The sequence below is a fragment of the Rattus norvegicus genome, chromosome 12 (assembly GCF_021556685.1).
Source record: "Rattus norvegicus strain SHRSP/BbbUtx chromosome 12, alternate assembly SHRSP_T2T, whole genome shotgun sequence".
Lineage (NCBI taxonomy): Eukaryota > Metazoa > Chordata > Mammalia > Rodentia > Muridae > Rattus > Rattus norvegicus.
Window position 1 is genome coordinate 26144728 of NC_141545.1, and position 20655 is coordinate 26165382.

At 48.0% G+C, this 20655-nt stretch overlaps 1 protein-coding gene across 4 annotated transcripts; it reads right to left on the reverse strand.

Moving 5' to 3' along the window:
- Positions 1 to 222: 222 nt before the first annotated feature.
- Positions 223 to 17203, reverse strand: Actl6b (actin-like 6B). 4 transcript variants are annotated; one of them, XM_087577980.1, is made up of 14 exons: positions 17090 to 17203; positions 16555 to 16685; positions 16072 to 16237; positions 15654 to 15754; positions 6956 to 7053; positions 5024 to 5118; positions 4851 to 4957; positions 4162 to 4251; positions 3918 to 3979; positions 3265 to 3379; positions 3038 to 3118; positions 2844 to 2939; positions 2568 to 2654; positions 223 to 513 (listed from the first exon to the last, which is right to left on the reverse strand). In XM_087577980.1, exons 1-14 carry the CDS (start codon positions 17112 to 17114, stop codon positions 433 to 435), a joined length of 1335 nt encoding a protein of 444 aa, XP_087434106.1. In that variant the 5' UTR covers positions 17115 to 17203; the 3' UTR covers positions 223 to 432.
- Positions 17204 to 20655: the final 3452 nt, after the last annotated feature.

A 20655-nucleotide genomic window follows, 5' to 3' on the forward strand; every position in this document is an offset into this window, starting at 1 on the left:
GCCCCCACACGGCTCCGCCCCGGCATGGCCTTTTCTGGAGCAGCCCTGAACCAACAACTGGCTCAAACCAGACTCTTCCCTTCCTGTCCCTTCCAGAGTCGTGACCCCACTAAAACCTAAGAAATTCGTGCTCCAGAGTAGCACGAATGTAGGTGTGACTCTCTCTGGCATCTCACCAGACCCCCCGCGCCCCATTCCCCACCCCCATGGAAGTCAAAACACTTTATTTTCATAAAAGTTTTTTTTTTTCTTTTTTACTTCTTTCAACTCAGGAACGTCACAGTCTAAGAAGATGTGGGTAAGAGAGAAGAGAGCAGTGGGATATGATGGAGGGTTCAGCGCTTTTGGATTTCTGGCTGGTAGACCGCCCCTCTGGCTGTTCCCTACAACGCTGTGGATGGGGTGGGCGAGCATTTGGGGGAGGAGGCAACTTCAGGGGCACTTCCGCTCCACACACTGCTTCCCTCCCTCCTCATATTCCTGCTTGGAGATCCACATCTGCTGGAACGTGCCCTGAGAGAAGGGCAACATCAGCTGTCAGGTGTCACCCCACACTCCTCTACACCACCACACCCCTTCTTCCTCCTTGCCTTCACACATTTCTCGCCTGTAAAATCTCGCCCGTAAAATCTCGCCCGGGAGATTTTAGGCTGCTCTAATACAGAGCTGCATTCCTAGCCCCTCATTGGGGGATTCTAGACAGATGCTCTACCATTGAGCCACACCCTCAGCCCCTTACTTAGGGATTAAAAGTGTTTTGTGCGTGCGTGTGTATTTGTGCCTGTGTTTGCGTGGGAGAATTGAGCTAACATGTACATACGGAGGACAAAGGGCAGGGTTTACCAAACCATACAGGTTTGCCACTCTGTGTAGAGACTAGCTGGAGCACCTATCTCCTCCCGTTTTGTGATGAGCGCTGAGACTTTTAGACACATGTTCTCTTTACAAGTTTTATGTGGGTTCTGGGGATCCGAACTCAGAGCCTCATGCCTTGTGAGCCATCTTCTTTTTTTTTTTTTTTTTTTTTTTTTTCTTTTTTTCGGAGCTGGGGACCGAACCCAGGGCCTTGCGCTTGCTAGGCAAGCGCTCTACCGCTGAGCTAAATCCCCAACCCCGTGAACCATCTTCTTGACCCTTGTATTTATTTGCCTTTTACTTTGACAAAGGGTCTCACCAGGTGGCCCAGGCTGACCTTGACCTTGCAATCTTCCTGCCCCCACATCCAGAGTAGCTGGGATTATACCTCTGACCACACCCAGCTCCACCATCACCGTTTGTTCGACATTACCTGGCGCCTCACTGCTGCCCACCCCCGCAGCTCTTGAGGAGTCCTGCCGGGGACTGTCTCTTTTCATGGATGGCTGCTGGGCCTCCATGTGAAGGTTGGCGTCTCTGGCTCACAGAGCAGCCTTCCTGGGTGACCTCATTTGTCCCTGCCACTCTCCAGTCTCCTGTTCCAGACTCAGATACCCAGCTGTGTCTTGGTTACTTCCTCCTGAATACCCTTGACTTTAAATTCCCTATGATCCCATAACTGAGATCAGCAGCTCCCTGAAGGCTTTGCCCAGACCTGTTCTCCTTTAGTTCCTGCCCTCCCTTCTCTTCCCCTCCCCTTCTCTCCTCCCCTTCCATTTTCCCCTCCCCCTCCTCTCCCGCTCCTCCCCTCCCCACCATTCTCTCCTTCCCCATCTTCTCCCCTCCTCTCCCTCCCCTCCCCTTCCTCTCTCACCTTCTTCCCTCCCTCCCTCTTCCCTTTTCCTTCTGTTCCCCTTCTGTTTCCTTCCCCAGCCTCTCTCTCTCTCTCACCAGGCTCTCATGTAACACAGGTTGGCCATGAACTCTGTAGCTGAGAACATGGATTCTCCCCCCCAAATCCACATCAAAACTCTGGGCATGATGGTATGCACTTTGGACCCCAGCACTAGAGAGATAAGCTCGTCCCTGGGGCTCACAGTCTTCATTTTAGCCTCCTCTGCACAATCCCCTTGATCCCAGGTCATGGCACAGGAAGACTCATGACACACCCATTGAACCACTCATTGGACCACTCTTCTATCTCAAATTCCAGGATGTCCCCTCTACTCATCAGTGACCGTGGCTGCCTTACCGTCACCGTACCCTCACCAATCTTTCTCCTGAGGGAGGGCCCAGTCTCGGAGAGCACCCATTGACTACACTTGCCCCCAAAACTGTTTTTGAAGGGCTGGGGTTATGTCTCGGTCAGTAAAGTGCTTGCTTTACGAGGCAAGGACCTTAGTTCAATCTCCAGAACCCATGTAAAACAGCCCAGTGGGAGGGATGCTGAGACAGGAGGATTGGAGTTTGCAGAATGACCAGGTGACTCTGTGACTTCCAGGACAGTGAGAGACCCTGTCTCAAACAACAAAGGGGATGGCCTGAGGAGTAACAGCTCAGTTTGTTCTCTGGGGAGCCTTGAACTTGAGATCTCATGCCTCAGCCTCTCTCATGCTGGGAGTACAGGCATGCCTAGATACTTGTCGAATAAAAATGGGCAACTGTCAGAGTCTGTTCTCCTAATACCCAGTGCCATGCCTCTTCCTTCTTACCAGTGAGGCCAAGATGGAGCCCCCAATCCAGGGGCTGAACTTGCGTTCCATGGTGCTGTTGCTGGCGATAAGCTTGAGCCGCATGCTCTGGGGAAGAAAGAAGGGGCTGGGGGAAATGGACATCTGGTTCTGGGGAGGGACAAGGCTTGGTAGACAGGAGGAAGCCACAGAGGCATGATCATTTCTGTTAGGGGAAGCAGGAGGCATTCGAGGTTCAAAGAGCTAAGCCAGGACTAGAATCTGGGTGCCCTGAGTGCCTGTGTCTTGGGTTCTTACCGGTGGGGTCTTCTGGGAAAGCTCCCGATTAAGTCTGTCTGTGAACCCCTGAAGCAGAGTGTTGCCGCCAGTGACAATGACACTGCCATAGAGACCCTGAGAGCAGGGGGAAGGGTCAGCCTGCAGGACAGAACCCTTTTCTTTCTCCCTGTTAGCCCTAAGTCCCTTTGCCAAGCCTTAGGATCTGGCCTCACCGGGCGAATGTCGATGTCACACATGCCGATGCTGGTGGTGACCACGTGACCCACTCCTAGCATGGTGTTCCCAGACAGACCCTGTGGACAGAGGCGATATGGACTTGGGGCCTCTGCCTCCCTTTTCCCCCAGACCCCTATCATCCTTCCCAGACTCCTCCACTCCACCTCTGGATCCAAGACTCCAGCCAGCCCCACCCCAGCCAGTCCCCAGCATCCAGCCAAACCTTGACATTAGAGGGATCAAACAGGCCCTCAGGGATGCGAAGTCTCTCAGCACCATAGTCTGTGTTGTAGCCATTGGGCATTTCATAATGCACTGTGGGCATTTGTGCAGCTACCCTGCCCAAGAAAGGAACAAGATCCTGTGTGGCACACTGCCAGGAGGGGCGCTCTGGAGGTCCCCATGAACCCCAGGTCTGTGCCCCCATCTTTGGTTTTTGAAATGGGGGGGGGTCTCGTATAGCCCAAGTATGCCACCAACTCAATAGGTAGCAGAAGCTGGTCTTGAACTCTTGAACCTCTCATCTCCAACTCTCAAGTGCTGATTTTCAGGCTTGTATCACTGGGCCCCATAAATATGAGACTGAAGACAGAACCCAGAGCTTTATATACACAGGCAAGCTGAGCTATTTTCCCAGTGCCATTACATACATACACACACACACACACGCACACACGCACACACGCACACATGCACACACACACACACTTTTTGAAAGACGGTCCTGCTATGTAGGCCAGGCTGACTCTCCATTCTTTTGCCTCAGCCTTCCTGACTACTGACATTACAGGAGCTGTAGCATTCCCAGTGCCAATCAATCAATCAATCGATCAATCCTACCCTCCTTCCCACCGGGCAGTGCTCAGCCCAACTCACTGTTCATCGTAAGGGGAATCAGACACCTGCAGTACAGAGGCCTGGAAGTCTTGGATCACCTCCTGAGAAGCAGTGAGGGGTGAGGTCTGGCTGTCCTCTGTCTCCATCAAGAGCCCCAACCCCCAGCCCCAACTCATCCACAGCGGTCCCCTCCCCTCCCCTCCCCTCCCCGGGTTTTTGCAAGGGGCCAGGGCCTGGCAGGGTGGGAAGAGGATGGGGGGAAACTTTTCAACTACAGCCTCACGTTACACATGTAGTTATGCCAGGACTTGGAGACTTGGGGTAGCTTCTCCTTCTTCTTCCAGTTTGGGGGGGCTCCCTCCCGTACAGGCTCCTGTGAGGACACAGCCATTGGTACACCTGCCTCCCCAGAGCTCAGCCAGCTCTGCCGCTGACCAGCCCTGAGACTCTGCTCTGTGTCCCAGGAGATAGAGTGGCTTGTCACCCTTTCCTGACAGGGAAGGGAAGACAGGGAGAGGCTGTCCCATATGTGGTCGGACGGGCTTGAACCGGAGCCTGGGGATGGATCTCAGCGCGTACAGCATGTACTTAGCATTCGGGAAGTGTTGGGCTCCATCCCCGCCCAGATTAAACCTGATGTGCAGGGTTTGAGGGTGTTTGTTTGTTTTAAAAGAGAATGGCTTGTGTAGCTCAGGCTGGCCTCCAGCTCACTGTCCCCAAGTCTGACCTTGAACTACTGACCCTCCTCCTCACACCTCTCAAGTGCTAGATTACAGATGTGCCTCACCACATCTGGTCCTCACACATCTGCTCTCAGCCATGTCGTGAAGCCTGTCCCCATGTTTGGAAAATGAACCGGGATCCGTTATCCATCGGGAGATTTGCTCCGTTATCTCATGGGCCGGGGGACTGATGGGTATAAAGCAAATGCCAGGACTATGAGGGCATGTCTGGGGACACCACAGGTCCTACCTTGGCAGCAATCATGTAAGGAGGGATGATATCAATAGCCATTTCCTGGAAGAGCTCCCGGCACTGCATGGATATGAAGTCGCCAGCCAGGGGTGACTTGACGATGCCTAGAAGAAGAAGCAGTCTCAGGACCAGGCACCCCAAGGCACCCCAGACCCCTGATAAGGCCCTACCTTGCTGTAGGACATAGCCATCATGGACTGGGATGGCTGTAGTGTGGGTGGCCCCGCTGTCTAGCACCAGGCCTGTGGAGCGTCCATTTGCAAAGCTGGCATGGGATGGGTCCGTCAAAGAAACAGTAGCAGCTAGAGACGAAGTTGGGGCCTGGGTGGGGCCTTAGCCATTCTCATCCCAGTTTTCAGATAGAACCTTTGGATTTTTTTTCCTTTTTGCATATATGCGGGCGTGTGTGTGTGTGTGTGTGTGTGTGTGTGTGTGTGTATGAGAGTGTGTATTTGTGTGTATGTATTTGTGTGTGTGTGAGCGTGTGTATATGAGAGTGTATTTGTGTGTGTGTGTATGAGTGTGTGTGAGAATGTTTGTGTATATGTGAGTAGTATGTGTATATGAGTGTGTGTATGAGTGTGTGTGTGTGAGAATGTTTGTGTATATGTGAGTAGTATGTGTATATGAGAGTGTGTGTGTATGAGTGTGTGTGTGTGAGAATGTTTGTGTATATGTGAGTAGTATGTGTATATGAGAGTGTGTGTGTATTTGTGTGTATGTATTTGTGTGTGTGACTGTGTGTATATGAGAGTGTGTGTGTCTGTGTATGTGTGTATTTGTGTGTGTGTGTGTATGAGAGTGTTTGTATGTATGTGAGAAAGTTTGTGTGTGTATTTGTGTGTATGTATTTGTGTGTGTGACTGTGTGTATATGAGAGTGTGTGTGTCTGTGTATGTGTGTATTTGTGTGTGTGTATGAGTGTTTGTATGTATGTGAGAAAGTTTGTGTGTGTGTATTTGTGTGTGTATGAGTGTGTATTTGTGTGTGTATGAGAGTGTTTGCATGTGTGTGAGAAAGTTTGTGTGTGTGTATATGAGTGTGTAGTGTATTTGTGTGTGTATTTGTGTGTTTGTGTGTGTTTGAGTGTGTGTGTATTTGTATGTTGGTCTGTGTGTATGAGAGTGTATGTATGTGAGAAAGTTTGTGTGTGTGTATGAGAGTGTATTTGTGTGTGTGTATTTGTGTGTGTGTGTGTGTGTGTGTGTGTGTGCATGCGCAGAGGCCCAAGGTTGATAACAAGACTCATCCCTGATCACTCTTCCAACTTCTTCATTCACGAGACTGCTCTCAATTAAATGAGAGCTCTTTAGTATGAATTGCTGGCCTCCCGAGCCTGCACTTGCAAATAGGTGGCCCTGCCCACTGGGCATGAATATGGATTCCTAAGGATCCAAACTCGCTCCTCCTATCTGTGTGACAGTTGCTCTCACTGCTGACTGTCCTGCGTGGGTGCTGGGAATCAAACCCGATTCCTCTCCAAGAGCAGCCAGCACTCGTAACTGCTAAGCGTTTGCTCCAGCCCTTAACATTTAATTTATAATGTTCGTTATATATGATATCCACTACATCATACTCATTATATAATTCTATATATGTAATATATCTATAATATTTATATATCTCTCTATGTAAATAAAATCAACTCCATCTCCTTAACCCCTTTGAGTGCTGGAGTTTCAGGGGCAGTGGTCCTGTGTCCTGTGTCCTGTGAATTGGAGTTCCTTCTCATACCTAGCATAGACTTCAGTGTATCGCCGATTCTGACAGAAAGACAATGGCCAAATGGACCATTTAGGAAGAAACTTGTCAAATGTCCCTTCCTCTTTGGGACCAGACCCAGCCAGTCCCTAATGTTTACGTGGCACAACTCTGCCTGCTGAGATTGACCCATAAACTAGGTGACATGGGGAAGGGCCATGGATCTGCAAACCCCCACCCCCAGCCCCAAGCCTATGGGGTCCTCTGCACTAGTGAGGCGCTAGGAGAAATCTTCCCACCCAAGATACGGATCTGCAGGGAAATGGGCCCAGCCCCACCCAGCTCAGCACACACCCCACCCCAGCCCTCCACCCAGCAGAACTGCCCAAGTCGTAGGATACGCTGTGAGCACGGCCGTCTTGCATAAGAAGAAGGCAGGAATGTTGTACTGCTCGAACATCAGCTCTGTCAGCTTCTCCCGCTTGGCCCGAGTGTTCCACTGTGAGGAGAGCACAGGAGAGGAGTCCAGATGGAGGCCTAGCCAGTGTGACGGTTAGTATGTATGTGTGTGTGCACACAGGTTTGTGCATACTCAGCAACAAATACACTCTTAGGAACAAACACATATGGAGACATTCTTATATGCACACTTCACATGCATGTATGTAAACAGATACACGGTTTCATAGACACAAACGTGTACACAGATGCAAACATTCCCACATACACATTCACATACATTTTGCATACATGTCCACAAGCATATACACACACATGCATGTACATACATACATACATACATACATACATACATAACAGACTAGAAACAGTTCAAGGCCGTTGGTCCACATACACCTTTACAATGTCAGAACTATAAGTAACTTTATTTTATTTTATTTTGTCACACTGGGGATAAAACCTGAGGTCTGGTGAATGCAAGACAAGCAATCTACCATTGTCCTATATCCTCAGCCCAGTTTTGTTTTGTACTTTATTTTGACACCAGAGCAGCCCAAACTTGCCTCAAATTGGTGATCTTCCTGCCAAAGTCTGTCTGTCTGTCTTTCTAAATACAGTCTTTTCCTTTTTTAAAGATATATGTAAGTACACTGTAGCCGTCTTCAGACACACCAGAAGAGGGCATCAGATCTCAATTCAGACAGTTTGTGAGCCACTATGTGGTTGCTGGGATTTGAACTCAGGACCTCTGGAAGAGCAGTCAGTGCTCTTTTTTTTTTTTTTTTCTTTTTTTCGGAGCTGGGGATCGAACCCAGGGCCTTGCGCTTGCTATGCAAGCGCTCTACCACTGAGCTAAATCCCAACCCCTCAGTCAGTGCTCTTAACCATTGAGCCATCTCTCCAGCCCTGCCGTAGTCTTTCAACGGGCACACACCGTCCTGCCTGATTAAGAATGTCATTTTCCCATTTACTTCTTGGGTTATTTAGCATGTGAGTGGAGGCGTGTGTCAGTCACCCAGCCTGTCTGTCAGTCTGTCAGCCTGTCTGTCTGTGCATACACATGGGGAAGTCAGAAGTTGGAGACGAAGCGTCTTCTTAAACCGCTTCCCACCTTATTTTTGAGACAAGGTCTCTCGCTGAACTTGGAGCTCAGCAAGCCCCAGGGAATGTCTTGTCCCAGTGCTCAGGTTCTCAAGCCTGAGTGACCAACTGAGCCACCTCCCAGGCCCCTGGTTTGTTTGTTTTGTTTTGAGAAAGGATCCCTTGTAACCCAGGGTAGCCTTGAACTTGATACTTAGTTGAGGGTGTTCTTGAACTTCTGGTCCGTTTGCCTCCGTCTCTGGAATACTGGGATTACAGACATGCCAGAAGTGGAAGCCGTCGCCTCCTGCATGCTGAGCAAGGGCTCTAGCAGCTGAGCTACAGCCCTGGTGCTGCACGGTTCTTGGCAGAGCTGGATCTGGAGTCAGCATCCTCCCATGCCTGGCGCGGTGTTCTTTACTGTGCACTATCCACCTCAGTCTCTCCTGGGGTGCCAGCTCACCCTTCATCCTCATTCTTCCTAGTTACCTCAGATGCCAGAATGCCAGGGAAGGAGACTGAATACAAATATCTATTTTGCCCCTCTCAAGGTCCCAGCAAAAACAGAGACATTTTTAAAAGACAGAAATCTACAAAAGCCAGCAAGCGCAGGAAAAAGATGTGCCACCGGGGAAATGCAAATCTAGCATCATTAGTCACTGGAGAAATGCAAATCAAAAGCATAATGAGGGCCTACTTCACACCTCCGTAGACAATGTTGATCATTAAAAACCAGGAAGGTGGGGCTGGTGAGACAGCTCAGTTTGTAAAGACGCCTTCTGCCAAGCCAGAGGGCCTGGGTTCAAGCCCCAGGATCCACACAGTGGAAGGAGAGAACCAACTCCTGCAAGCTGTCCTCTGACCTCCCACATGTGTGCCGTGGCATGCAAGTGTCCACACAGATACACAGTAAGCAAATAAATGTCCCTCATACAAAAAAACCGGAAAGCAATGTGCTGGTGAGAACTTGGGACCCTCTCATCTCTCCTAAAGAGATGTAAAACGGGTCAACCACTGATGAATATAGTTGTTGGCTTCTCAGAATATATAATAGAGAGGTTCTACAGGACTCAGCAGTCCAGTCCTGGCTATGTACCCAAAAGAAGCGAGAACAGGGGCTGGAGAGAGGGCTCAGAGGTTAAGAGCACTTGCCGCTCTTGCAGAGGACCCAGGCTTGGTCCCCAGCACACACATGGCAGTTCACAATGATCTGTTCTATGTCCTCATCTGGCATCCACAGGCATCAAACACATACAGTGCACAAACATACATGCATGCTAAATGCTCATACACATACGATGAATAATCTTTCATAAAAATTAGAACAAGTACTAGAGGAAATCTTGGTCCATAACTGTGCACAGCAACCTTTCATGATGGCTGGTGGATGGATACATGAATGGATGACTGGGTACAGAAGCTATGCTGTCTTTGAAGGGCGATATTATTGAGCCATGACAGAAAATGAGGTGCTGGATAAGTTTACGGTGTAGAGAACATAAAAATACACCAAGCAAATGGACACGGGTGTAAGAAAGACATCAGACAACTCCCTGTCTTTGCTTCTGTCTCCAATGCCCACAGAATACTGACACAAAGTGTCAGATCGTGTGGTGATTGCTTCTTTATGAAACAGCCTGAGCAGATATCTGTACAGGGACTGAGTAGTGGTGCAGACTTGTAATCCCATCCCTGAGGAAGCTGAGGCAGGAGGATAGTGACTGAGTTCCAGATCACGCAGTAAACGATTTAAGTACTAGGTCCCTGAACTGTTCATCATGTCCTTGGGCTCCGGTACTCTCAAGCTCCCCAACTTGATCTGAGGGTCCTTGAACTGGTAGACCCTTGACACAGGTGGAAATGATACATGATACCGAGAACTGAGCGACACCATGGGTTTCTGAAGACATCCTGCCCCGTGTCCTCACTGCGCTCCAAAAACAGGGACAATCAGAAAAAATCTCCAGGGTGGAAACACGGGAAGTCATGTTAAAAAATAGAGAACTTGGGTTGGGGATTTAGCTCAGTGGTAGAGCGCTTGCCTAGCAAGCGCAAGGCCCTGGGTTCGGTCCTCAGCTCTGGAAAAAAAAAAAAAAAAAAAAAGAAAGAAAAAGAAAAAGAAAAAAAAAATAGAGAGCTTCCTGCTCTTGCAGATGACCCAGGTTTGGTTCTCAGCACCCATGTGAGACAGTTCAGAACCAGCTATAACTCCAGCTCCAGGGGATCTGACATCTTCTGGCCTGCACAGGAACTTGCACAGAGGCACGCTTGCATACACAGAAGTTAAAAATAATATCGATAAATCTTTTAAAACAAATATTAAAAAATTGAAGTAATCGATTCAATTAAAATGTAATTTGGAGAGTTAGCTTAACACCTAGAGCACCTGTTGCTCTTGCAGAGGGTGGGGGTTGAAGAGGGTGGGGGTTGAAGAGGGTGGGGGTTGCAGAGGGTGGGGGTTGAAGAGGGTGGGGGTTGCAGAGGGTGGGGGTTGCAGAGGGTGGGGGTTGCAGAGGGTGGGGATTGCAGAAGGTAGGGGTTTGATTCCTAACACTCTCGAGGCAGCTCTCAAGCACCTGTAACTCCACACCCAGGGGATCTGACACCCTCTGACCTCTGCGGGCGCCAGGCATCCATGTGGTGCACATACATCCATGCGAGCAAAGCACTCATACACATAAAATAGTTTTTAAAAATCTAAAAAATTCAATTTGCTTAAGTATTTTCCTAAAGATGCCCAAGCAGAGATTTCCCTCAAGACCTCCTCCTCAAATAATCCCATAGCAGAGGACACGGTCATCAAACCCCATGCGCCTCACGTGGGACTTCTTATCAACCTTTCAAAAATGTACCACTTTTAAATAAAAGCAGGCAGGAGTCTTCTAAAAGTCTCTCTAAAATAAGATAGATGCTTTCAAGATATGGCAGGAGAAACAGTGTGGGAGAAGGAAGATTCCCAACAACAAACTAGTGGATATCTTTAGTAAAGGAATGTGATATTGGACCCAAGAAACAAGAACAAGATGCTCAAAAAAAGAACATTTGTGGGGACGTGTCTCAGTGATAGAACTTCTGCCGAGAATTCTTGTGGCTCTCATTTCAGGCTCCCAGCATCCCCCAGGAAAATAAAAATAGCCTTCACACGTTTTCTTTTTTCTTTTTTTTTCTTTTTTTTTCTTTTTTTTTTTTTTTTTTTTTTTGGAGCTGGGGACCGAACCCAGGGCCTTGAGCTCGCTAGGCAAGCGCTCTACCACTGAGCTAAATCCCCAACCCCCCTTCACACGTTTTCAAGCTCCAGTCATTTAAAAAGAAGGGAGAGCCAGGAAGTGGTGGGGCATCCCTTTAATCCCAGCACTTGGTAGGCAGAGGAAGGAGGATCTCTGTAAGTTTGAGGCTAGCCCGGTCTACAGAGTGAGTTCCGGGACAGCCAGGGCTACACAGAAAAAAAACAAAACAAAACAAAACAAAACAAAAAAACAGATCTCAGGAGCTGCTATGATGAACTTAGTACAATGGCTGGACTACAGAGTGAAGGTAACAGCTTGGAAGTTAGAGGAAACAATGGAAAACAGAAGGGAAAGTGTAAGAAAATTGTGGGACCACTTTGGGGGGCACACAGTATAAGTAATGAGGTTTCCCTAAAGTGGGAGCAGAGGAAATGGGGGATTAAGTAGCACGAGCATAATTTAATTTGTTTTTACTCAGCGGGTCAATGCGTGCTTGTGTTCCCAGACCCTAGATGGGGAAAGAAGAGGACCAAGTTCTGTAAGCTGTCCTCTGACGTCCACATGGCCCTGGAACACAGACACATACTGAAGTAGGAAACATAGACACAGACACATGCAGAAATGAGAGGGAGAGAGAGAGAGAGAGAGAGAGAAGAAACACACAACACACAGAGAGAAGTAGGAAACACAGTTACAACAGAAATAAGACACACACACACACAGGGAAATAAGAAACACACAGAGAAAAGTAAGTAAGAAACACTAGACAGACACAGAAATAAGGAACATAGACACACACAGAAATAAGAAACACACACAGGGAAATAAGAGAGAGAGAGAGAGAGAGAGAGAGAGAGAGAGAGAGAGAGAGAGAGAAGAAACACACAACACACAGAGAGAAGTAGGAAACACAGTTACAACAGAAATAAGACACACACACACACAGGGAAATAAGAAACACACAGAGAAAAGTAAGTAAGAAACACTAGACAGACACAGAAATAAGGAACATAGACACACACAGAAATAAGAAACACACACAGGGAAATAAGAGAGAGAGAGAGAGAGAGAGAGAGAGAGAGAGAGAGAGAGAGAGAGAGAGAGAGAGAGAGAGAAGAAACACACAACACACAGAGAGAAGTAGGAAACACAGTTACAACAGAAATAAGACACACACACACACAGGGAAATAAGAAACACACAGAGAAAAGTAAGTAAGAAACACTAGACAGACACAGAAATAAGGAACATAGACACACACAGAAATAAGAAACACACACAGGGAAATAAGAGAGAGAGAGAGAGAGAGAGAGAGAGAGAGAGAGAGAGAGAGAGAGATTGAAAGAGAAAGAGGGAGAGGGAAAGGGAGAAGGAGAGGTAAGAAACACACAGACACAGAAATAAGAAACAGATACACATAGGTAAGAAAATTATATAAATTTTTTCACTTAATTGAAAGACAAAGGTTTCCAGAACAACTAATGGGATGTATCAACAGCAGAACGTATCATAGAGAAGTTTTATAACACTTAGGATGGAGGGAAAATTCTAAATACTTTCAGTGAAAAGAGCCAGTACGATGGTTCTAGACTCCTTAATATCAACATTAATTGATATTGGACATCAATAGATGTTCAAGGGCAATGGAAGGAAATGCTTACAAGATCGAAGAAAAATGTTTTGCAACCTGGAGTATGATACCTAGCTAAGTTATCAACTTGACGGCTCAGAAGAAATACTTCCTGTGACCAAAAGTGATTACTGAAGGCTTTGCTCCATGAAAACAAAGAAGTGAATCAAGAAAAGGAGTCAGGTGCTGGAGAGAAGGCTCAAAGGTTAATCGTCCTGGCTGCTCTTCCGGAGGACCTGAGTTCAGTTCCCAGTAATCACATGGTGGCTCACAACCATCTGTAATGAGATCTGGTGCCCTCTCTGGCCTGCAGGCAGAACCCTGTATACATAACAAATAAGTAAGTAAATAAACAAACAAAATAAATCTTAAAAAAAGAAAAGAAAAGGAATCAAGTAACTGAGACACTTTTCTCAGAAGAAAAGCAAAGAGAGTCTCCTAAGTGGTGCTGGAGGAAGATGTTAGCATAACAGCTATTTCCTAAATTTAAACCAAAGTGGACCGTGTCAGTGGGCTCCAAGAGAGATTTCTTCAATAAGACTAAATTAGTAGATAGATCAGGAATTAGTGTTTTGAGAAAATACATAGATATCTGATGGGAAATTTAGGGTCACATTGCTTAATAGAAAATGAGGAAAGACTGAAAACCACCACAATTCTTAGATCTGGGGAAGGCAAAAGTTGCAAAGTATGAAAAAGTAACCACAAAAAAGAACCAAAAAAAAAAAAAAGAAAAAAAAAGAAACCAAAACAACCTGGTAATGCAGCAGCCACGTAAAAAGCCACAGGGTAGCTGCCGGTTCTTAAATCTGTGGGAAGGCTTAGCTTAGGGCTGGGGATTTAGCTCAGTGGTAGAGCGCTTGCCTAGGAAGCGCAAGGCCCTGGGTTCGGTCCCCAGCTCCGGAAAAAAGAACCAAAAAAAAAAAAAAGAAAAAGTAACCACAATTTATGGCCTGACTCAGCTCTTATTAGCCTGAGAATAAAAGAATATAAAACTCAGACTCTTTCGTTCTTTGTAAAATAATACGACTGTACTTAAAGGTGGGAAATGAAAAACACTAATGACATTGCCCGGCGGGAGGAGGAAGAGCTCAATATTCATCTTCCATAGTAGAAAACTCCTGCATACTGTAAAATAAACCAAACGCGAAAGTCAACAAGATGGTTCAGCCTGACAACCTGAGTTCCGGCCTCGGGACCTGCACGTTGGAAGGAGAGTGCGGACTCTTGCAAGCTGTGCTATAACCTCCACCTTGATACTGTAGTATACACACCTCTCCCCATCCCTACACACACACACACACACACACACACACACACACACACACACACATACACACACACCCCAAAATAATAAAACGTAATTTTTAAAATGCAGAGAGCTGGGTGATGGTGGCACATGCCTTTGATCCAAGTATTCAGGAGGCAGAGGCAGGCAGATCTCTGTGAGTTCAAGGCCAGCCTGGTCTACAAAGTTAATCTCAGGACAGCCAGGGCTATACAAAGAAACCCAGTCTCAAAAAAAAAAATAAAATAAAATAATAAACAAAACGAAACCATAGAAAGGGGCTGGAGAGAAGGCTCTGTAGTTTAGAGCACTCTTGCTCTTGGCAGGGACCTGGGTTCAGCTTCCAGCACCCTTAACAGGTGGCTTACAACTACCTCTAACTCTAGTTCCAAGGGATCGGGTGTCCTCTTCTGGTCTCCATGGGCACTGCACACATGTGATACATACACAGACAAGTTGGCACACACACATACACACAATACAATGCAAAAAAAATAAATTTTAAGATCCATGCAGTGATTCAAGTGTGGTGTTTAGAGACATGGAAGGGGTGGGCCCTGGAGGTGTCCCTCAGTCAGCACAGCACTCAGGTGGATCTCGTCTGAGGCCAGCATGAGATGCTCAGGGAGATCTCGTCTCAAAAACAGACACATGGGGCTGGCAAGAGAACTCAGTAGGTGAGGACACTTGCCACCAAGCCTGACCACCTGAGTTTAATCGCAGAACTCACAGGGTGGAAGGAAAGGACTGAGTCTTGCAATTTGTCCTTTGATTAACATATGTGTGTGCATAATAACACAAAAACAAACAAATAAATAATAAGACAGAAAACAAAACATGTATGAAAAAACAAACAAACTGAAATTCTAGTATGAAGTGACCCGTCTAAGTCCCACCCGTAGCTGAGGTCCTATTGTTAACTGGTGGCTGCTGGGAGAGGAAGAGTCATCTTCCTTCAGAGATGTGGTCTCTCTATGTAGTCCTGGAACTCATTATGTAGCTGAAGATTGATCTGAATCGCTGATCCTTCTGCTTCTACCTCCCGAGTGCTAGCATGACAAGCTCAACTCCCCGCTCCGTCGCTCAGTACTGAGGCTTGAACCTAGCGCCTTTTGCATGCCAGGCCAGTGCTCTCCCAGCTTAGCTACATTAGCTGCATATGTACAACATGGACCGAAACTTTAAGTGTGTGTGAACAACGCAGGGCAATGGAGTGGATGGAGCTGGAAGAGAGAAGGTGGGATGCAGGGTAAGCCAGGGAGGGAGGATGTGGTGGAGGATGACAGTGTGAGCAGGACAAATCTGGGAAGGGGGGTGAAGTGACAGATAGCGGTGACTCCACATTAGAGTTGATGGTGGGAAGGATGTGTCTCCAGGGACCCGGGGCTGGATGTAGGTCTGGACGAGGCACTCACCGGAGCCTCCGACATGAGTACTGGGTGCAGGTTTGGTTCGGACTTGACATGTTTGCTGTAGGTATGATCCAGGATGGCTCGGAAGCACTCCCAGTCCTCAACTAGGGACCGAGGACCAGCGTGGAGAGATAGATGGGAAGGTGGGAAGGAAGGCAAGGATCAGAGACAGGAAGTAAAGGAGGGAGGGAGGCCAAGTCTAGAGGTAGGGTGAGTCCAACTTCTGCGTACAAGCAACCCCTCCCTTAAGTTCCAGAATTCTAGGGGTCCAGCTCTGAAATCCCTGCAGTTGTAGGGAGCAGTAAGAACCTTGGGACTTGCAGGCTCTGTGAGTGTGGAGATCTGCATCCACACGTTGGGGGTAAGGGGGTGGAGGCGCTCCCAGTCTGTTTCAGGTTTTAGTGGGTGGGGGGTCCCTTACTCATGCCGTTCTTGAGGGGCGACATGACCTCTGCTCCATCCCGAGGCACGTGCAGGGCATTGGTGTCGATGTGGAAAATCTTCCCTTTCTTCTCTTTCTCCCCCTCCAGCTCCAGCCCGCCCCCCTCTTCTGCGGCCAGCAGCCCCACAGTGGTGGGGAAGTCAGCCTGGTTACAAGGAACACGAGTGGGGAGCTAGATTATTCCCTCCTTTTTTGCAGACAGGCACACACTATGAAGCTCTGGCTGGCCTGGAATTGTGTAGACCAGACTGGACTCGAACTTACAGAGCTCTGTATGTCTCTGCCTCTGGAATGATGGGATTAAAGGAATGTGCTACCATGCCCAGCTGGATCACCCCCTCTAGTCCCTTGTCCAATTGCACTCAAGGCCCTCAGCCAACCTCCCCCGGGATTCTTCCCCTGTCTCCACTCAGGTGAACTACTTGGATCGACCTGTGTGCGTTTGTTCGTTGGCCAACCCACCTGGCAGAGGGTGTCCGAGCCCCTGGGATATGGGGAGGGGACTGGAAGGCTCACCTTGGGGCAGTCCTCCCCAGCGTACCCAGCTCGGACTGAGAAGGAGCCAATGTCAAAGACGAGCGCCCCCACCTCATCTGTGCAAGGAGACAGGCGTGTGAGGAGACCTCTCCCAAACTGTCCCCCTAAATAGCTTGGAGAGGAGTCTGTGGCTATAACCACAGTTTGAACTTCATCCGGGAGTGGGTGGGAAATCCACCTGGACTTCAGGGCGTTCTGGAAGTGGAGGGTCAAAGCCACCAGAGTTCCCTTTTGCTTAGTGGCCTGGCAGGGAAAAGAAAGGTCCAGGGGCCGGGAGGAAGTGCACGCTTGGGAACCCCAATAGAATGGAAAGCAGAAGTAGTGGGAGACCCAAACCTCAGATTAGACCTGATGCAGTACGGAGGTGACAGGCCCAGGGATGCTCAGGGCTTGGGACGCGCGGGTTCGGGATGCAGGGCTGTAGGCCAGGCCGAGAGCCCGGTGCCCCAGGCCGGCTCACCTCCGCCGTAGACGCCCCCGCTCATAGTGCCCTCTCTACGCTGCTCGCGGCCCGTGGGCGGCGGCGGGATCAGCACCGAGGCGGCCGGACAGCTCCCGGGATCCCGGGCGGGGCGGGGCGCGGCAGCGGCCAATCAGAACACTGGATCCCCCGCCCCCAACGGCGCGGCCGATTGGTTACGAAGCGAGACAATAACCCGGCTGGGGGCCGCTGCTTTAAAGGGACAGCCGCTTCTTCATTCTGAGGTTGGGAGGAGGCAAGGTTCCAATTGCAAGGACTCTGGAGACTGGCCAAAGACTTAAAGAAAAGAGGAAAGAGATGGCGACGAGGAGTTCACAGAGGAACGGAGGAACTAAGACCTCCTGATGGCATGTGACCCTCGTTTCTTGGTGTGTTTTTTTAATTTTTATTTATTTATATTTTTTTACACAAGTGTAGTCCTCTCTCAACCAGAGCTCTCCATCCTTAGACTTCAGAACCAATCAACCGCATTCAGTCTAAATGCGATCTCAGAGAGATGGGGAGACAGGAGGACAGAGGGACCAGAGGAGTATGTCCGTCCATCTCTTCCTGTGTCTTTTTATCTTTGTCTCTGGGCTTATTTGTTTGTTTGTTTGTTTATTTAACCAGACTGGTCTCAAACTCAGAGAGAACTCCCTGCCCATCCAGTACCACCACATGACTGGCTTCTTTTCTTTTACTTAAGGTAGGGTCTCATGTGACCCAGGCTAGGCTCAAACTCAGTATATACGTGAGGATGACTTTAAACTTGTGGTCTCTGTACCTCCACTTCCTGAGTACTAAGATTACAAAGCCTATGCCAACCCCCCAGTTTATGAGGGTCAGGGGATGGAACCCGGGCCTTCAGCCTGTTAGACATGAACCACATCTCCAGTCCCTTCCTCTTCATCTTTCTGATGGCCATTTTTTCCTTCTACCACTCCCCAGGTTCTTGACTGTGTCTATAACATATAATATACATGTGTGTGCATGTGGTTATATGTAGGCACCTGGCTAACCCAGAAAGATTTTTTTTATTATCTCTTTATTTAGAGATTATAATATGTATATATACATATAAATATATATAATTTATTTTATATATGTGAATATACTATTGCTGTCTTTAGACATACTATAAGAGAGCATCACGCGCTTGCCTAGCAAGCACAAGGCCCTGGGTTTGGTCCCCAGCTCCGAAAAAAAGAAAAAAGAAAAAAAAAAGAGAGAGAGAGAGAGAGAGAGAGAGAGAGAGAGAGAGAGAGAGAGCATCAGATCTCATTACAGATGGTTGTGAGCCACTATGTGGTTGCTGGGAATTAAACTCAGGACCTCTAAAAGAGCGGCCAGTGCTCTTAACCGCTGAGCCATCTCTCCAGTCCTGAGATTATAATACATTACATCATTTCCTCCTTTTTTCCCTCCCTCCAAATTCTCCCATAAACTTCACCTTGCTCTCTTTCAAATTCATGACCATTTTTTGCATGAATATGCATATATATTCTTAAATAAAACATGTTGGGTCTTTATGTTTTCAGGGGTGGCCATTTGGTACTGAATAACTGGTTTGTTCTTCCCTGGGGAAGACTATTTCTCCTGCTCTCGGCATTCTAGTGAGCCTTCTTGATCCGTGTCTCTTCACAGATACCCGTTGTCTAAAGTCGATCTCCAGGAAGTCCTGCTCCTTGCTGAGTGTAGTGGCGAGTACCATCTACCCAGCATTTTGAAGGCTACGGCAGGATAGTAAGCAGGGAGTGATCTGTGCTACGTAGAACTTAGAGAGACCTTGTCTCAAAACCTGAAGTAGAGAAGAGAAAAGAGATGTGGAGGAGATGGCCCAATTGGTAAAGTACGAAGACCTGAGTCTGGATCCCCACTCTCAGGTAAACGTCCAAGTGTGACAGCTCGTAACCGCAGGGCGGGGAGGTAAAGATAGGATGACCCCTGGGATTTCCAGGCTTGCCGGCCGCACTGAATCTGTGTGTATGATCCAGATTCAGTGACCGACCCTGTCTCAAAAAACAAGGTAAAGGGTGGGGAGGGGACAAAAAAAAGAAAGAAAAAAAGAAAAGGTAAAGAATGACTAGGAACAACACTTGATATTGAACTCTGTCCTTGATACACAATACACATATGTGCACATGCAACTGAACATACATATATACAGAACATCACACATGCACACACGGTTCATTTTCTGAAAGGTCCCTAGGTTCTTGTGGGTCCCTGGCACCACTGACATATGAATTTTGACAGTAAAGGTTAAGGAATGGCTTTGATAGCCTGGAGTGGTCAAGAGACTCTAGGTGACTCATGTGTCCATGCATGTGTGTTTAAGTGTGCTAGTATATGTGTGTATTATGTATACATAGGTACACCGAATGCATGTGCACACTGGAGACACTCCCATCTACTGCCAGAGGGGACACAAGAAGAGAGAGGGGACTGTGGCAGCCACAGGCTTCTGAAAATTTCTCTACTTACCAGATTCTCTCACTGTGGAGTGTTGAATGGTATGTCTGCCATAAGATTTGTGCGTTCGAATCCATGCTCTGCAGTTAATGGCTGTTTGTCGAGGATTAGGAGGTGTGGCTCAGGAGGAAGCCTGTTGCTGGGAGGAGGGCTTTGAGGTTTGCAGATGTGAGCTCTCAGATATTCCTGATGCCTGGCCTCAGCTCAGTCATCATGGCCTCTAACCCCATGGAACAAAAGCCTAATGTGAGCCTTTTCAAAGCTGCCTTGGTTCCTTACCGCTTTACCACAGCAAAAGGGTAACCAATACAGCTGGACACTGGGAGAGCCTACCTTTAATCACAGCATTCAGGAAGCAAAGGCACGAGGATCTCTGTGATTTCAAGGTCTGCCTGATCTACAGAACGAGTTCCAGGACAGCCAAGGCTACACAGCGAAATCTTGTCTGAAAAAAACCACCCCCATCCCCCCCCCCAAGAGAAAAGCAAAGAAGGAAATACACACTTCCTCTAAAGGAATTTGATGTAGTGGGGAGCTGACCTGTGTGTGAAAGTGAGGTGAGGTGGCTCAGTGGTAACTGCCTGCTTGCCAAGTCTGATGAGCATGAGTTCAATCCCCAGGACTCACAGGGAGGAAGAGGTGGACCAACTCATGCAACGAGTCCTGTGACTTCCACATGCACACTGTATCGTGTGTGTGCACACGTATGCACACACAAGCACACACATAGCGATAAATATAATTTTTTTAAAAATTTCAAAAAGGGGACTCTGAAGAGATGGCTCAGCGGTTAGAGCACCGGCTGCACTTGCAGAGGTCCTGAGTTCTATTCCCAGCAACCACATGGTGGCTCACACCCATCTGTAATGGAGTCTGAGTCTCTCCTAGTGTGCATGAAGACAGAGCACTCATTTACATAAAACAAATAAAATTACAAACAGGAAGTGAGGCGTGGTGGCGTCTGGGGATCCAGGCCGACCTCTGTGAGTAAAGTTCCTGTGAGTTGTTAACAGGCAGAGGGGCTCACAGGTGAATGGCTCTCCCACACAGAACAGCATGAGGAAATGTTGACAGACGTGAAAACAGCTGGCATC

Excerpts from the sequence above, each read along its gene's own strand:
- Actl6b (XM_087577980.1), bottom strand. The coding sequence starts at position 17,114 with ATGAGCGGGGGCGTCTACGGCGGAG. Across the intron at positions 15,755-16,071 it reads GCCCCTCAAGAACGGCATGA|TTGAGGACTGGGAGTGCTTC; the intron begins GTAAGGGACCCC and ends CTCGGTCCCTAG. Across the intron at positions 5,119-6,955 it reads AAGACGGCCGTGCTCACAGC|CTTTGCAAATGGACGCTCCA; the intron begins GTATCCTACGAC and ends ATCCCATGCCAG.